The sequence below is a fragment of the Acanthisitta chloris genome, unplaced genomic scaffold (assembly GCF_000695815.1).
Source record: "Acanthisitta chloris isolate BGI_N310 unplaced genomic scaffold, ASM69581v1 scaffold5043, whole genome shotgun sequence".
Lineage (NCBI taxonomy): Eukaryota > Metazoa > Chordata > Aves > Passeriformes > Acanthisittidae > Acanthisitta > Acanthisitta chloris.
Window position 1 is genome coordinate 1,044 of NW_008664166.1, and position 18,490 is coordinate 19,533.

Consider the following 18,490-nt stretch of genomic DNA (forward strand, 5'->3'; position numbering starts at 1 on the left):
ACGGGGTGACCATGGTCCAGGAAGCTATTGTTGACACAACATACTAGTGTGCTCCAGGGGAGCAGGAGGGTTTATCACTTTGCTGGAGTAATACCAAATGGTCAGACTTCGTGCAAATAAATGCTGCAAGTGCATAGCACTTCACTGGCTGTGTTTGGCTGAAGTGGCTGCCAAGGGCTCTTAGTTTCCTTCAGCAAACCACTCTTCCCTTCGGTGCCAATGGACAGCACATCCCACGGACAGCACTGACCGTTGTGAAAGACTTCCTTAAATACATGCAGTTAAATGGATAAATAAATTGATACATAAATAAACCCATCCAGAATTAGCATCTTGACACTGATGCAGGTGGTGGAAGATGGTGCACTGCCTGAATGATGCTTTTCCTGAATGTTTCTCTTGACAAAGGAGCAGTTCCCAGTTCCCAGATTTTTTCTGTCCTGGTATTTCTTAGAGCGGTGAGTCAGAGTTTTGTTGAGCCCTGTTAAGAGGAGAGGGAAGAGGATAATTTAAAAGGGGTTCGAGATGGTTATCACTGCTTAGCACTGTACCAACAGTTAAGCATGAGAGGCCTGTTTCTAACTGTGCTGTCCTGAGGCATCAAGCTGATGTTTCAAAAGCAATTACTGAAGTCCCAGTGTGTGCACGTCTGGTGCCCAGCTGGGAACATCTGCAGCATGAACTTCTGCATTTACTCACAGCATGAACCTCATTAACTCAAAAATAGGAATTAAGGAAGGGGAAGATGACTTTTTTATAGCCTCTTTTTTCAAAGGAAGCCAAACACTTCTGTGTTTCTGTCCCTGCAGACAGCGTTGTCACTACTCAGAGGTTTAGTACTGACATATCAGCTTGAGTAAGGGCCCTGCTGCAGAGTCAGAAAGACTAATTCTATAGTGCATTTCCTTGTTCTTTGAATCTGGCTGAGAGAAAATGGAAAGTATCACTAAGAAATACTACAAATTGGCTCTTTCTGGGAGGTTTACTGTGCAACTTGAGAGAGAATGGTACTTACTTGGCAAAAATTGCCTTCACGATCAGCTGCACCCAGGGAGCAGTGGGCTCCAAGCACACCTCTCTGCCATCCTTCAGAGTAGCTCTGCAAAACAGGGAATAAAGACAAGTCAGGAAACTGCTACATGGATTTGTTTTCCTCACAGAATGCAATATTGCATTTTTGGATTCATCCTGGCTGCTGTAGGTTAGACTCAAACATCTTGTTATATGTCTTTCACTTCTGAGGAGGCTAGAACTGTCCAGAATTGTGTGAGTCTCTGTGTCTGCTCTCAAAGCATTGCCAAAAATCTTGCTCAATATATATGGGTTCTTGGTTGGAATTTGTTTACATCAGTAGAGGTTTCTTAGGCAACAAGTGAAACCTCCAGTGCTGAAAAGGTGCTTCAGCACTATGAGAATTTCAACACTTTAGTCCCTCCTCCATGCTATTCAGACCAGTTTAGGTTCATTGTTTCCTTAAATCTGCTTGTGGGACCTTAATTTTTCTCCTTGACTGCCTAATAAATGCAGGATTCAAAATAGGTTATTCCCTCGTGTAGTAAGAACTGACAAGTCCTTGAAATGTATGTTCTTCCACTAGAAATACTTAATATGTCCCATGGCAGATAAATAATGATCGGTTCAGGAATATGTAAGGTCATAGAGTTGGTAAGAACACAGTGTACCATGTAAAGCCACCTCTCCCAAAGGAACAGCCAGCCCTGACTCCCTCAGGCCAGCCTGTCATACTCCTGGAGCCCCAAGCCCCCTCAGTGATGGCAGCAGCAGGGGGAAGGGGAAGGGGAAGGGGAAGGAGGCTCTTGCAGAGCTACTTACATCACTTCAACATTCTTGCAGTGGGGGCCACTCTGTGTCAGCTTCACATCCAGGATGGACTTTGGAGGGATGAACCTGGAGTGAGTGGCTATGCACTGGCACCGGAGTTCGGTTCCCATCCTGAGTAGAGGCTTACCTGTGAGCAGAAAAGGCAGATTGGGGTTTGACAGGTGCTCTTATCATCACTACCTCAGACACAAAGAACTGCTGCTCTATTTTAACAGCATTCTCAGTTCAAATACTGCATTTGTTCAAGCTGCGTAAGTCTTCGTGGTATAAAGATCAGCTGCCATTTATTTCAGAGCTGATGCACAAGTACGTTTGAAGCTAAATTAGCACGTTTTAAAAACGATCCCACGTATTTCATAGTGACTTGTACTGACTACACTGTGCAATCAGTCGCATTGTTTTAATATCTGGATCAAAAACACTTGGCCACTCTGCAGAAGGCAGAGCCCTAGATTTGTTCATTAACTGGAGGGTTGCCCATGTTTCTGTGTTCATACTGTTTGTTCTCCGTTCCCAACTGCATATTCCTTGCCTGAGGCAGTATTATCACTAAGTAACAAACATGACATGATAAACTCTTCTTAGTGTGGGAAGGGAGAGAAACATTTGATCCTGTCTCTAGCCAAATGCACTCGAAAAGAAACATAGAAGTAAAGCAAATCCAAGTTGCATACTTAAAATTTTTCCCACAAGATGTCAGTACCTCTTCAGTCCAAGGACTACATGGTAGACTTGTGACTGAAGAGAGGTGCTGAAAATCCCCCAAAATAAACTAATTTAGTGAAAGAAATAGAAAGCTACTTTGCAAGGAGAGGCATCTCAGTGGATGCCTGGACAATACTCCATCCCTGGGGAGCTTGGCAGGCTTTGCTTACCTTGAGACACAGCAGCTGAAATGAGGAGGAGAGCCAGGATGGACACGAGTTTGCCGTTCATGGTTGGGCAAGAGGTTTGCACGGGGCTGTTCAGCTGTGGCTCTGTGCAGCAGTGCCCTGGTGTCCCGGAGGGTTGTTGGTGTCTGCTCCTGGTGATCCGTGGTGCTTATATATCATTTTGTGCCCAGCCTGTGAGCTCTGCTGGCACAGGGACTGCGTTAGAGGAATTTCCCAGATGCAGTAACCATGAGTCACATGACTATTGTGAAACTCCTTCCTAGATGACGATGAATTATTCTGCTGAGAATGATATAACATTCATTTATTAAAATATGTATATAATAGGTATGCGTGCTGATTTCTTTTGGAGACTGGCAATTTTTGTGCTTTTTCACATGCATACCCTTATCTAGTAAGATAAGTTTGGGATAGTTTCAGTTATATTTATGTTGTCACTTTGTATTGTTTTCTTCATGGTTATAACTGTTCTTTGTAGGGACACCAGGTCTACACTTGAGGCCATGAATTTCTTATCCCTGTTCATGCTTTTTCATACCTGATTTAAGCCACTGGACTGGAATTTGGGAAGTACCGCAGTCACTGAAAGCTTTCACTGGGATCAGGACTTTAGCTTAGCACTATTTTGATGTAAATGAGTTTCGTTTTTGTTCTTGGTTTGTTGTTTTGGGGTTTTTTTCTGTTTAAGTGGCATCTTACACAGTAAATCCATTGCTAATATCAAGGAATTTAGGCTGCAATACTCAAAGCTTCCTGTGGGAAGCAGATATGGAAATCTGAATGGCTTTAAATACATGCCTGTGCTTTTCATGTCGCACACGTTAACAAATGACAAACAGAGAAAGATTTATATGCAAACCTGCTCAACGCAACTGCTTTTGTTTTCTTTGTAAGCCCAGATATTTTTGATGAGCCTTTTCTGAAATCTCTTTCGGTGACTGTAACCCTAGGTCTTAGCAAAGGGGGATAACAGTATTATGGCACTGTATAAACTCAGTTTTGTTCAAGAATCTTGTTGCATGAATGCTGAGTGTTCATCTGCTGTGGCTGGTAGAAATATTGCCCTGAGAGACAATTTCCAGGGAAATTTGGGCTCCAATGCTTTAATGAAGATGTGGGGTTTAAACCCCTCTGGAGTGTGGGAGATGAGAAGGAGCCATTCTGTTTCACCACCATAAACACTTTATCCATTTGATGTGATGCCTTTTCTTGCTTGCCATCTCCTAAATCTCAGAACTTCCTGTTTCTGGGATGTGTGGCTTGACAGAGGTACTTGTCCCCAGCTCCGAGGAGTTCATAAAAATTCAATCATCTTTAGCATGTAAAATATGTTTACTCTACCATTTATCATTAACTTACTTTATAAAGGGAACTTTGCCATGAAAATTAATTTGTTTCTCATTACTACATCAGCTGGCCCAAGAAAAGACCAGCAGCTTTCTCTCTCCTGCCTCTTAATGAGTACTGACTCAAAAGATACAGATTTTGACTCTTAATGGTGCTGCTCCTTAGCTCTGTCTTAGATAACCTTACTTAAGACCACATTTAGTTCCCTGAAGGTATGCAAAAGGAGAGGGTTTTCCAGGTACTGAAGGTTTTGGTTTATTGCTGATGTTGTGTTATGATGTACATGTTATGTTATATTAACATGTGATTTCACTGGTGTCAGACTGTAGATGTTGGATCTTTAACCAGTTTACTTGGAATGAGATTTTGCTGATTTTCTTTTGTATCCTCTCTCTCTCTGCGTCTCCACATATGCATGCACACACAGACCTTGATTAACATTTGATTAGGGATCCTAGTTAGTTACTATTTGCAGCTTGATTATCTAATTTTGGTGTGTGTTGAAGTGTTATTAATTTCTGAGGGGGAAAAAGAGAATTTCCCCTCCAAATTCCCAAGTGAAAGCGGTGACTGTGCTCCTTGTCGCCAGACCCAGCTATTTCCTGCCTGTGTCCATAACGGATCTGCAGAAATCCCCAGGGCAGAAGCAAAGCCAAGAGCCTGCTCCACCTAGGGTTAGCCCTGCCCCGGAGCTACGAGTATCTGTCTAAGGGAGCAGAATGTTTGTAATGGAATATAAATGCACTATGTTTTCTGGAGGCTGAAGCATCTCCTCTCCCTCCACCTTCTGGCTGATGTTACAGTTTCATCGGGACTGTGCGAAGGGGTGTAGGAGAGACAGTAGTGGCATGAAAAGGCTGAGGCATGTGTTCAAGCACAGGGGCACTCCTAAGCTGTGTTCCTGGGAGTGCCCTGTTTCACCCAAGTTCTCCCTACAGCCCTTCAACACTTTGCCCAGGATCTCATCCAGGCTTCTGCCATGGGAACTGCATATCCATTAGCAGATCCTGGTAGCGTGTGTTTCTCTGCCAGCCACCAGGGATGACTTGTGTAAATGGAATTGCTGCTCCTTTTGAAGGATCACGTCACTGAGTGAGCTGATACTGCCTCGAGCAGGCACCTTCCATTCCTAACCCTGTTAAAACCACGCTGGAAGCGGACAAACCAGCAGTTAGGCAATAGTCCCAGCACAGAAAGAGACTGCTGAAAAGGAAATAAATACCTCCCCTGCCTCTATCTGAGGCAGGATATAGGATGTGTTCTCTGTGTCGCAGGATGGAAACTAGTGGTGTTTCATGACTAATCACCTAGTCTAATGAGCACAAAAGTCAAAAGGGTGTATTTTAGGATCTTTATTGGGGTGGCTTAGAGTCTTTGCGTGTAACAAAGGACACACACACACAAGGGACACAGTAAGGGGGATTCGGGTGTGCTCCAGTGGCCGAGCCCATCACTAGCGATGGGGGAGAGCTGCCCTTCAGTCCTTGTTGGTTTGAGCCACACAGCTTCCAGAGGAATGCTCCAGCTTCAGGGCTGGTAAAGTTACTTTGAGAAAATGAAGAATCTGTTTTGTTTAGACAGAGTCCAACCTCTCATTTGAGAAGTTGCACACGCAAAGGCCCATGACACAAAGCTTTTGCTGGAATGAGGGTTCAACCTGCACAAGGTGAGCTCTGTCAACTCCTGTCTCCTGTGTGTCCTCTCTACCAGCTCCTCTTGCTCCCCAGGGAATAAATCCCACTCTGTCTTCTGAAACCCCCTTCTTTCTCCCACAAAGCCTTGGCATTCACCTGCCATTCCACTTGAGCTGCAGAGAGCTGAAGAGACCAATACAGGACCTGGGACATAATCGCTTCCGCTGCTCAGACGCTTGGTGCAATGTTGTGCAAACACTCGTGGAAGTTTACAGTGGGGCAGAGCTCAGGGAACGGATGTGTAAAAAGCAAAATGCAGGGATTTGACTCACTACAGGAGGAAGTAAGAGCAAGGAAAGGAGAAAGGCTTAGGTCAGCCTGTGGGTTTTTTCAAAGTTCAGTGCCTAAATATAGATGGTTATGTAGCCTTAGACAGATCATGGCAAATGCTGGACTTTTCTGATCCCTCTGGAATCACAAAACATTGGTGTGGCTTTCCAGTTGTTTTGTCTTTTAATTTATAATGTATTCACAAGTACAGTGGGATATTATCTATTCATGTGACTGCACATTTATGACACTTGCTTCAGCTCTGCTTGAAAACAGTCAGTTCTGTGTTGTAGCTTTGTGAGTTAGAGGAAATGTTTCATTTGACAAAATTCCATGTGAAAAGTCATTGAAAATATTAATATATCTAGCAATATTACAAAATGATAAATTAATATTCATTGTAGTGTTAACATAAAATATTGGCAAATATTAACAAATATTCATACTAAAAATTAATCTGATCAGAGCCAGAGCAGTTACTAAATCCATCTAGGAAATTGTTAGGGACCAGCATCTGAGCTCTATCTGCCGTGTCAAGGCTGCCTTTGCTGCTGAGTTGCATTTGCCTTTCATGAGTTTGTCCAGACGCGTTTTCTGGCTGTGCAAAAAACAGCTGGGAGTGGTGGGAGGAAACACATGGTCAGTTTTAAGAAGTTCTTGCCAGGAACTTCTGATCCAATTAGGAGCTGCCAGTGGCCATAGCACACATCTCACATTCATCTCTGACTCCTCAGCTGCTGCGTGCTGGCACCTCTTCGTCTGCTCGCACTGCAGCCCATGCAGCTGGACAGAGGTTAGCCCTGACACTGCCTGGCAGTGCCATCTCTGCAGGGTGTGCACAGGGATGGAGAGTGCACTCGGGTGACCCCAGGCAGGCAGCCTGCCTGTGAAAGGTGGGCAGAGATGGAGACTCCTGGGTCTTGAATAAAAATGTGCCATGGAGTATCCAAATGAAATCTGTTTGGCATAAAAGCTGTAATAGGTAAGCTTGCTGATCCATTGAATCTCAAACTGCTGGACAGGTCAAATCTTCCTGCTCACCAAAACTTGGGGAGGCAGCAGGAGGAAGGGACTGTGGATGTATTCAGTCAGTTATGGATTCAGACCTGAATCCAGAGATGCTTTTGTTTTGTGGTCTAACCCTACCCCCCACCTCCCACCCTGGGACTCAGAAGATTCAACTCCACAGGGATTTCTGAGTCCTTCATTGCTCTCACCATGTATCTCTGGTCTGGTGATTGCTGCTAGAATCTGCCCTTCAGCATATCCTCTCTCAGAAATAAGATATGTATTGCCAGGCGTAAACAATGTGTAGCAAATCAATAACATCTTTAGCACCCTTTTTGAGTGTAGAAAGAAATCAGCATTAAACCAATGTTTTCTTCCATAAGCTTTCCCCTGGACCCTTCAGCAATAACACAGAATAGGTATGAAGGCTGCAAAATCCTTTTCAAAGCAAAAAAAAAGTGGTCTATTACAGTGTCAGGTAGAACCAAAGGGAGAGAAAAAATAATGTGTTCTTTTCTTCAGAAATATGATCTCTAAGCTTCCCTTGTTGTACAGGTGTATGTGTCTCTCTCCCTGCATCTTCCTGTCTGTAAGGAGAAACTACAACTCAATAAATAAAGACAACACAGGTGATTTAGTATCTCTAATTTTAGCTGCTTCCTTCTGACAGCCATGAACTCACAGTCATTCCCCCGAGGCTGGCAGTGACTTGGAACTGTTGATGAGACAGCAAAGCACCTCACAGGAGATAGTTTAGGTGGCAGCCTGTGCTTGCTTGCACCTGTGCTGCAGGTACACCCAGTCAAATACTCTGTAGCTAAAGTCACTTGTAAACATTCATTCCCTGATCTGCTATGCCTATTGTACACCTTAGAATCACCCCGAGATCTCTCTCATATGTGCTAATGGTCAGCCTAGAATGTCTTATTTGTATAGTACCTGTGTAATTTTGTCCTATGTCATTCTGTTTTCCTGCTTCCTGCAGGGAATTTCACCTGGTAGTTCGTTGCCTAATCAGAGTCTCTCCTAAGGGCTTTCCACAGTTCTTCATAGTTGAGCCTTGTCTTTACATCATCGTTTAGCATCATCAGGGTGGTGCAGGAGTCCACGGGTGATGTCCCTCTATTGCTAAAAGCTGATCTTTCATTCTATCCTTCATCTCCCATCATTTATCCCTTTCCAAGACTTCTTTCTTAGCCTTGCTAGTTTTAGTGTTTGGTGAGGGCTGTGAAGGGATTTCAGAAGGACAATTTGACTGTACCGCCTTGCTATTTTTAGTGTTTGGTGAGGGCTGTGAATTGATTTCAGAAGGACAATTTGACTGTACCTGTGGGACCTGCCACATCCATAAGCTTCTTGTCACCTTCAAGAAAGCCCTAACAGGTGTGTGAAAGATGACTTCCTTCAAAGCTACACAGACTCTTCCTTATTATATGTTTCTTCATGGGTTTGTTAAGTGTTGTGGCTTTTTTTTTTAGTGTTTGGTGAGGGCTGTGAATTGATTTCAGAAGGACAATTTGACTGTACCTGTGGGACCTGCCACATCCATAAGCTTCTTGTCACCTTCAAGAAAGCCCTAACAGGTGTGTGAAAGATGACTTCCTTCAAAGCTACACAGACTCTTCCTTATTATATGTTTCTTCATGGGTTTGTTAAGTGTTGTGGCTTTTTTTTTTTTATTTGAAGTAAGGGTAACTAATTTCATCTTATTTATTTGCGTCCTTACAGCACTGAAACACATTCATTAAGCTTGAACTCCTTGATCCATCACAGTTAGAGTTTTAGAGACAGAGACAGTAAAAGGAATTAAGAAGAATCAGCAGATGTCTCAGGGAAGGAAAAGTAATCAACTGTAGTAATGCAGCAGAGGGTGGGTCTGCTCCTTGGCATTCTCATCACCAAGTGTTTTCTCTCATCTCATATCTTTGAAGAACTCCAAGGTATAATTTTCCTCAGCTTTTGTTTGGCTGGTGCCTCTGTATTGTCCCTGGCCCTGTAATGTGATGAAGTATAAAGTGAATTCAGAAACTTAATGAAGAAACGTTTACTATGAATACAAGCTACAGGGAGAGCACTAAGTGCTCACGAGTTGTTAATGACCTGATTTACTGTATCAACCAATTGCAATATGTGCAAAGACAAAAAATTCCTGTGTTCATGCAAGAACTGCTCCAACAGAAAGGACTTCCATGTGCCTGTATGCATTGGAGGGATGTGACTGCCCCCATTTACAGCAGTGAAAGCTAATAAGCTTGGAAATGCCAAGCTGCACATCTGAATTATAGCCAGAAAGAGCAAGTGAGTATTTTAGAGCTTGACTTTGTGGAAGCATCAAACACACACGAGCTAGGAAACTACTTAATCCTCAGGCATGTAGAAATACTGATTCAGAGAGAACTGTTGGAAAGAATCACCAATGCCTGAAGAGGGTAAACATTTCCATGCCAAGAATTAAAATATGCCATCTAAAATGAGCTTTTAACTGAAGCTATTCTAATAAAGAGGACAACTCACCTGGCCAACAGAGCCTTCACAGTGAGCCAGACCCAGGGCGCCGTGGGTTCCAGGCACACCTCTCTGCCACCTCTCAGTGTAGCTCTGCCAGAAACAGACAAAGAACATAGGGCTGTGTGGGTTCATGGTGGTTGGAAATTTCTCTTAGCCATTTCTCCATGAGGTAACTCAAGGACATGCCTGGTTTTGGTTTGGGTGTTGGCATTTTTTATGATTGATGTCAATATAGGCATTTATGCTGTTATCATATAATGAGCCTGATGAATTTGCTATGTGGTTTCAGTTCCCTATCTGGTCATAGCAGATATTTCAGGAACTTAATTACCTTGGAAATTATTTGCTTTTAACCAAACCTGGCTGAAATTATCAGTTCCTAGTGAGAATTCCTATTTGTGTCCTGAATATGTTATAGGGATCTAATTCTCTCCTCTAATGTTGGTCATAATTAAGACAATAGCAGAGAGTTTTAAAATGCTGCCCAGAAGCTGCTTCTAACATCAGCAGGGAATTAGCTCATTCCTTTGGACAGAAGGCCTAATTCCTGATACTTGGTGTCTATGAGGCTTCCATCCCACCCAAAGTACATCAGTAACCAGGGTGAGAAATGCCCAGTCACTTCCCCCTGCTGAAAGCAAGATGCTATTTAGAGAAAGTGCTCACATGATTTCCACACTTTTGCAGTGAGGTCCTCGTTGGCTTAATCTCACATCCTGGACAGTCTTGGGAGGGATGAACTTGGAATGAGTGCTTATGCACCGGCATTGGGAGCCTTTATCCTCTGTCTTCTCCAGGGCCTTACCTGTGGAACAAAACTCAGTTATGTCTAGGTAAACCCACAGTTTTCCCCCATGAAACACAGTGGATTCCCTTCTGTCAGCCTGTCTCGTTCCTCAGACACTGATTTGCTGGACACTGAGATAAAATGAACTTAATCTGCACAACAGCAGCAGCTGAATTTTCAGAGCTGTTTGTGTGCAGATGCATTTGAAGTTAAACTTGGGTTTCTAAGTGAAAATGTTTGGATGTTTTCATGGTGCTTTTGTGCCTGGTCATGTTCTACGCCTAAACTGCATCGCTTGAACAAAGTGGGTTAACATCATTAACTGTATTCACATATTGTTCATTGGTTTCTGCTGTGATCATATTCTTTATTCTTAATTCTATCCTGCAAATGGGATAATTCCTGCTCTGAGGAAACATTATCATCCACCTGCCAACCAAGAATATAAGCACAAGTAGAAGAAAATTGTCATTAGGAAAAGAAGAGATTCATGGACATATTTAGGAAAAAAAATGGTCCTGCCTTACTTCAAATGATTCTTTCAATCTAGAGAAAAGCATATATTATGGCAGAGGAATAAACTAATTTCCTGACAAAAGCATATTTTACCCCCAGAAACATCCACAGCATCCCAACAGATACAAATTGTCCTTTTTCCTTCTGAATGGCAGTTTACTGAAGATGTACATCTCTCACAGAAAGGCATCATGAACATGGCCTAAGCCCACCTGCATTTGCATAAGTGCAGTCATTAACTGGCTATGTGAGTTTTAGGAGATCATTTCCTTACCTTCTGACCCTGCCACTGAGACCAGACAGAGAACCAAAGCGACAGCAGCAGATTTGCCATCCATTGCTGTGCACAAGTTTTCTCTTGACAGATTTCCAGCTCTGCTGCTAATTCCCATTAGGTTTTATACCTGAGGTGCTCTCCCAGCAGCCCGAGTGAGTGCTGAACAGGTGGGTTCTGCACACACAGGTTTCCTAATACAAGAGGGTGTTGCATAAGAAATCCAAATCTCTGTGCAGTCCACTCAGTAGCACTTCAAACTTCCCTAACTTCTGCTGCTGTATATGTTCAATTATTGCTTTAAATTTTAACTGTTATTCATCACCTGCTGTTTGTGCCTCTTCATGGGGTATTAGGTTTAACCAACACTGCTGAGCTTGCAGTTGGAAATCAATACAGCATTACCAGACATCCCCCTGAGCCAAAATAAAGGGACTTTTTTCCTCCTCTCTGAATACAGAATTTCTGCTCAGCTCTTTGCGTCATATTTAAATGCAGTGTGCAAAAACTCATACCCAACATAATTCCAGGGGCTTTTCGTCCCAGTCGTACAGACTGTGTTTTGATATGATTCCAAGGAAGTTATTTAGCCACAGACTTATGAAGGCAAGACATAACTAGATCCTTTTGTTCTCTGAAAGGATTTTGTCATTTTCAGTTTGGCTAAAGGGATTTAGATACTTAATTCTGTACTGAAATGCTTCTCTAATCATTGAACAGGAAATGCTGAGCTTAAAATGACTGAGGCATTGCCACCAAAGTCACGTAAACTCTTCTGAAACCTTAATCTGTTCAGAATATGAAAAGAGAAAGTATCCAGCAGTAAGAGTTGTAATGACACCTGGCTAAAATAAGCACTTAGGAGGTTGCTTATTTTTCTTTCTAACCTCTTGCGTCTAGAATAATCACAGGTGTTTACAACAGCAGATAAACACATGTCACAAGTGACTTCTGTCAACACAGGAGGACAGCCCATGTCTGACACGGGTTGTCATTGACCCAGAGGAGCTGCAGTGCTCCTCTTAGCAGTCTCCAAGAACACTGAAACACGTTTTAGGAAGCATGAGGGTGGTTGTTGTGCTCCTAAGAAAAGTATTCTGTGAGGGCACATGAAACAGAGATGTGATACGTTATCATGGTAACTTGACTGGGATTTTGCTGGTGGCAAAAGTTAGGTATATCTATACAGCACCAAAACTGGTGCCAGTCCTTTAGGATGTACCTATACTTCTATGGCTGTGCAGATCAAGTGGTTCTTCCCCACCTCTCCTCATTCTTGGCTGATATTTCTGACATCCTTATCTCCAAACGAGATCTCCGAAAGCATCCAGCTTGTAAAAATCCCCCAGGAAACAGGAAGGCTCAGAGCTGTAAGGCAAGCCTGAACAAAACCTGTCCCCTTGAGAAACTCTGACTCCTTCCCATTCTGAGGTCTAGCAGGCTGTGCAGTGCTGTGCTGTGGGAAAAGGGCAGACATGGGGACAGGGAGCAAAGTGTGGTCGAAATAGTTGTCTTCTTGCACAAGAGCTTGCTCAAACAGCACCAGAAACTCCCATTTTGTCTTACACCATGAGCAAACATGAACTGTTTGTGCAGAATATGGAGTAGTTCCTTGCTGGAAAAGGCCAAAGCAAAACAAATATCAAACTATTTGCTCAGCTTTCCTCAAGCATTCCCTGCTCATATTCCAACATTCCTCTGTAGGTTGCTGTGCCACAGTCAAATGTGTGGCTGTACAATCAGAGCTCTGCTTCTTAGGGTTTCCTCTGATTGAGTCCTCCTTCTTCACTGGAACTGGGGAGGATGCTCGCTGACTTCCCTAATGCTTGTCAGAGTTGCCTGCTTATTTAGGTTAATGACAACCCTTGTTCACTGCCATGTTCCCAGTGCTGTGCTGTCACTGCTATGGCCTCTGTGCCTAACCAGTATTTATTCAGCACTGCCTGGGACTTTTATCTCCCAGACACCTGAAAACAGAGTCTCACCAGAAAAGAGGAAGAAAGAAGATAATCCTTATAATTCCTCTGATTGCAACTTATCTGCACTCCACAGAGACAATGATTGTTGTAAGTAGCTGCCCCCACCACTCACACCACTCACCCTTCTGGGAACTCATTGTGTGATACAAACTGAAAGGGCTTCCTCTTTTTTTTCAGTTCTCTATTTCAACAAGGAAATCAATGACACACAACATCACAGTGCAAACATTTCAACAAGCATTTATTAGGTACATAAACATTTTCCCATAAATAAATAAATAAACATCAAAGACCAGCTACATTCATATGCAAAAGGAAATAAATAGGCAAAAATAAATTATAGAAATTGAAAAAATAGAAATTCAAAAATAAATAATAGAAATAAATATAAAAAAATATTCTAGCCAAAAGATGTCATTAAAATATATGTTTCTGCCTTCACAACACTAATTCACAATCAATAACATTGTGAAAACGATGGCACAAGACCTGATGTGTCAGAACTTTGCTACCCTATTCCTGTGAGCTCCCCTCTTTGGCCAGAAGCACACTGTGAGCTGCACAGGTACAGTCCTCGCTATCTGTCCATGCTTTGCTGCTCTGTCCCTAAACTGTTAGCAAGAAGGGAAGGAGTGATTAGTGGAAGCTATGCTGAGTGTGCCCTGCACTGATCCAGCTGTGTTTAGCAAAACTTCCTCCCGAATCCTGTCAGAATCCTTTCCCAGGACATTTTTTTCGGCCTGCTTGTTCTGGTGTCAGTGGTTTTCCTCCTACATGATGACTAAAGGTACTGTTGTCAACTAACTAGAAACCAGGGGATGCATGCATGAAAGGTGTGAATGGAGGATGCAGGAGGAGGCGAGCTTCTGGAAGCTGGGTGAACATCTCTCCTATTTTTGCCTCGCTGGAAGAGTTAGGGCGCTTTCCTTCTTTGTCCTAGGACACTGCCACAGGTTTGGGGTTTGCCCTAGAAAGAAAGAAGATGGAAAAGGAGGTAATTAGAACTTGTCCATGGAACAGGTAAGACTTAGTGGTGTCAACTGAAATCCACCACTTTGCTCTTCTGTGCTCAAGCCCCTGAAAAGCTGTAACTGTACTGAAGGGACCCTAGTACATCACGACCTTCTCACAAGTGCTCAGGAACTCTAGGCTTCCATAGCCTGATGCTTCACTTGACAACTGAAGCCTGATTTTTCCTCCACTTATCTAAGTTCCATCAGCTTGAAAAACTGATTGTTGCTTTCTGCCACTGCAGACAAGAGAAACCCAGTGAGTTAATGCCTGGATTTCCTGAGCAGTTGTGCTGCAAGTTCTCAAAGTCTTGAGAGACGTGAAGGTAACATTCCATGGGTGCATGGCACAGTAAGGCTTCAACAGCTAATGCTATAATTAAAGCTCAAAGTAATCACAGTGTTTGTCACAATTAGTGAACACAAACGGTAGTAAGTGCCCGAGGAGACAGAATTTTGGAGCACTTCACTCCATAAATGTTCAGTAGCTCAATTAAGATACCGGTTTTCAATAGCTATGCTCATTGAGAAGGCATGACTCACTTGTCCAGGATTGCCTTGATGATCACCTTCACCCAGGGAGCAGTGGGCTCCAGGCACACTTGTCTGCCATCTGTCAGGGTAGCTCTGCAACAGGGAAAACAGGGAAAAGTTGATTCCAAGTCAATGCTGCTTTTCTGTCATAACATCCTTCTAGGCGTACACTGACATCTTCCCCTTTAAGCCGTATCCATTGAGGCTGCAGCCTAACAGAGAGGTTTTTTTAAAAAACGGGTTTGTATCTTCTCATATCTGTTTGTTTGATGCATTAAATCATTTGCAGGACTCTCCCTCTTTTCAAAGCTGCTTCTTTTTTTCTCCCCAACTTGCTTTGTATTTGTGTTGTTTTTAACTGAAGGGCTAAACCTTTCTATTCCGTTTCAGAAACTGCAGTGCCCAGTCCAAGGGAACTTGGTTACAGTAAGGGTTCTGGAATAAGACCACATGATATAATTTATATGCTAATGGGGTTTTTTCATTGACTTGAGTAGAAGTGTGATCACTTTTTTAACCTAGCCCTTAAAATGGATGTTTGATCACTTGCTCAGCATGGCTCTGTGCCTTCAACCATCTTTTCACACACTGGTAGAGTCCAGAGTTTTAGCAAGTTATTTGCTGCCTGTTGACTTCAAGTTTAGGTCAAAATATAGAACGGGATGTTTAAAAAGTAGAGATTGGCAAAACAAACAGGCAGTTTACAACACGTAGTGTAGCACTGGTATGAGCAGTGAGTACTGCTGTTCTGTGCTCTGAGCAACTGTGCTCCAAGCAGCTGGTTACGTCACTCAGAGAACACTTACATCATCCTCAGTGCAAAACCTGCTTCCTTCTCCTTAAGTAATTGAGAGGATTTTGCAAAAGCACTTACATGACTTCCACATTTTTGCAATGAGGCCCACTTGGGCTGAGGTTCACGTTTTGGATGAACTTGGGATGGATGAAGCGGGAATGGGTGCCCACGCACTGGCACCGGAGTTCGATGGCTGAGCGTGGCACGGCCTTGCCTGGAAGACACAAACAAATGGAGTGTTTCACTAATTCCACAGCAAGTACAGCACATTCCTTTTGCCTACAGCATTAGAAGAGTTCTTTGCTGTGCTGGTAAGATAGCACAGCACCTCTCCATCAGCATTTGCAATGGCACTTATTCAGGAGAGCTTTAGCGAGGGTTTCTTTACCTTGTGTTCCCACTGCTGAGATCAGGAGCAGAGCAAGAATAGCAGCCACAGTCTTGCCCATCATGATATGAGTGTGTCTTCCTCGAGTTGCCTGGGCCTGGTTCTGAGCTGGGATGAGCTTCAGCAGCTCCTGTGCCTGTGCTCTGGGCCCAGCCGTGTTTATATGCTGCCTGGGCTGCCCTGTGCACTCAGGCATCACAGCTGGGTCATACCCACGGAAACTCCAGACCCGGGAGATGCTACTGTGCCATGAGTCACAGGTGAGTGGGTAAGCCCCTTTCCCTCCATGACCACAGAATGGTTTTTCATTAACAGAAAGCACTTTATTAAGTATAGACAGATAGAACTGCCCTGTACTTAGCTGTGTTGAGTCTGTAGGGGGTTGTCATTCTGTATTCCTTGTGATAATTTTCTACTGAACTTTCATACTCCTTGAGACTTCCCACTGCTGTTGGAAGGCATGTGTTCTATGATTTTCCATCTGTGTGTCTTTGGGCTTTGGTTTTTCATTTCAAGACATAATAGAAGCAGGAGCTGATACTTGTGGAAATGACAGATATTAGCTCCCCTTGTCCTCATACACACATTTTAAAAATTCATTTTTATGCTAAGAGTATTGTTGATAAATCCAGATCTAGTGTCACTAGAATAAGCCACAGAGCCCAGACTGACTTTGTTGTACTATTGAGAACATACAGAATATATGATTACAACATGATGAATTGCTTTACCTAACCTAAGATGGATTTTATTTTCTGATGATGGCTGCTTCTTCTGATGCCTAAACTCCTTAGCTGTTTACTGCTTTGAATTTGGGCAGAGGAAAATTCTAAAAGCTGCTGCAGGATTCCACTTCTAAATAAATCGAGGCACTTTTGCAAACTTAAATGTGACCCCATAAAGAGAAGTTTTCTTCTGATTATGCTAAAATCAAAGGGAAAATGAAGCTGGGATCACAAAGGAGGATAATTCACATAAAGTCAGAGATGTTCAACGGTTTTTGTTAACAGTGTAGACAAACACTAAAACACAAGTAGACTTTCTTTGGGTGAAACATTAAGGAATCCTGTTATTGTGCTTCTGCCAGGTAGTGGAGACAGTCAAAGAAACAACGCACAGGACCAGATGTGAATGATTTTAGGTCATTTTTTTCTGACTTGTCATGAAGGACACAGAGATTTATGTATGCCAGACCGAATTTCACTTACTGTAGCCGTATTTGCCAGTGTCTGTAGTTACAAATAGTCTTAGAGAATGTGATCTGAACAGTAGCCTAACAAAAGGTGTAGTTATGGAATTAAGTCCCTGGTTTTCCTGTCACTTTCCAGCTTGCAGTGAACATATCTGGATTAGCTGACAGAGCACACAAGCACTTCATTCCAGCTAGAGGTCTGTCCAGCAAGTGTCCTCTTCACCCACAGCCATCAGCAGGTGGCTAGGAACCCATAAGAAAAGATTAAGTGTCTTTGAGGCTTAGCCCTAGTAGTGTCCCACTCTGAGCCTGGTTTCATTTCCAGCATCCTGATTCTTTTGTGGGGAAACAAGTAGATATTGATCCTTGCCCCTGATTTCCACCTCCTTCAGAATTCTGCATGCCTTTATCACATCTTCTCTTCATGCACAATGCTGTCGTGTTGCCTAATGGCACGGACTGGCTTGCTCACTCCTATCTCAGGGCTTTGTGTTTCCCTCTAACACACTCTGTCCATGCACAACAGAAATGAATACTCAAATAGCTGTGTCTGGCCTGCAGACAAGGAGAAAACGGAAGGATTAATTGCATTGCCTGAGGAGTGTAGACCTCTTTCCCAAATAAACCCAAGAAGCTGTTATTCCGTGCTAATTTCATTAGTGATTTTCATTAACTCAGAGTGAAAATAATTGCTCCTGTACTCTCTATGCTTTTATCCTTTGTCTTCCTTCTGTACACCCTTCTGCCTGTTGGCTTTTAAGGAAATGTTATTTCTGCTTTCTTTATCCAGACAGATCAGATGTTTGTGGCTCTTGTACACTTCTACTCAAATAAAAAGAAAGGAAGGGCTTAGGTGTTTTATGCCTATCACAGGTGGCATACTGATTACAGTACCACAATTCCTGATTTGGAGTAGTGGGAACAGCTAAGAAGAGAGCTGGAGGCTGTACTTTGACCTGTGATTGAAGAGCTAGTGAGCAGAGTGCTCAGGAGTGGCCTTCAAAGAACCCACAGTCAACAAAATTCCTCTTGTGGCTACAGAGAGAAGTCAGAAAAGATGAACTCCAAATGAAAAAATCACATGCTTTATTTAAACTCAGTGACATGGACACAAGAGAGGGAGGAGCTGCTGTTCCAATTTCTTTACAAGGACCTAGTTTTGGAGAGCTGAGGCAGGCGATTAAGAGCTGCTGAATTTCGAGTCCACACAATCTCCGACTGAAGAAAATCATTCTTAAGGCTTAAATATGAGTATCATAAATAATATCTGGTAGCCTCCAGCTGAATAAACACTTCTTCTGCCATAAGGGTCGTAAATACAGTTATTGAGAAGCTTCAATTTTCTTGCCTTAAGAGAGCACTTAACACCCAGCAGGTGATCAGATTTCTGAGTCCTGCTGAGCAGTGTATGGCACAGAGGAATGCAGACTATCCTGCATCCAACTTCCAGCA

General features: G+C 43.0%; 3 protein-coding genes across 3 annotated transcripts; all 3 read right to left on the reverse strand.

Moving 5' to 3' along the window:
- Positions 1–450: 450 nt before the first annotated feature.
- Positions 451–2,778, reverse strand: LOC103798928 (interleukin-8-like). The gene is made up of 4 exons (XM_009071214.1): positions 2,718–2,778; positions 1,834–1,969; positions 1,016–1,099; positions 451–481 (listed from the first exon to the last, which is right to left on the reverse strand). Exons 1-4 carry the CDS (start codon positions 2,776–2,778, stop codon positions 451–453), a joined length of 312 nt encoding a protein of 103 aa, XP_009069462.1.
- Positions 2,779–8,971: 6,193 nt separating this feature from the next.
- LOC103798929 (interleukin-8-like) lies at positions 8,972–11,203 on the reverse strand. The gene is made up of 4 exons (XM_009071216.1): positions 11,140–11,203; positions 10,229–10,367; positions 9,569–9,652; positions 8,972–9,047 (listed from the first exon to the last, which is right to left on the reverse strand). Exons 1-4 carry the CDS (start codon positions 11,201–11,203, stop codon positions 8,972–8,974), a joined length of 363 nt encoding a protein of 120 aa, XP_009069464.1.
- Positions 11,204–14,054: 2,851 nt separating this feature from the next.
- LOC103798931 (interleukin-8-like) lies at positions 14,055–15,910 on the reverse strand. Its single transcript, XM_009071217.1, has 4 exons — positions 15,847–15,910; positions 15,537–15,672; positions 14,672–14,755; positions 14,055–14,085 (listed from the first exon to the last, which is right to left on the reverse strand). The coding sequence occupies exons 1-4, from the start codon at positions 15,908–15,910 to the stop codon at positions 14,055–14,057; spliced, it is 315 nt and encodes a 104-aa protein (XP_009069465.1).
- Between the last annotated feature and the right edge of the window lie 2,580 nt (positions 15,911–18,490).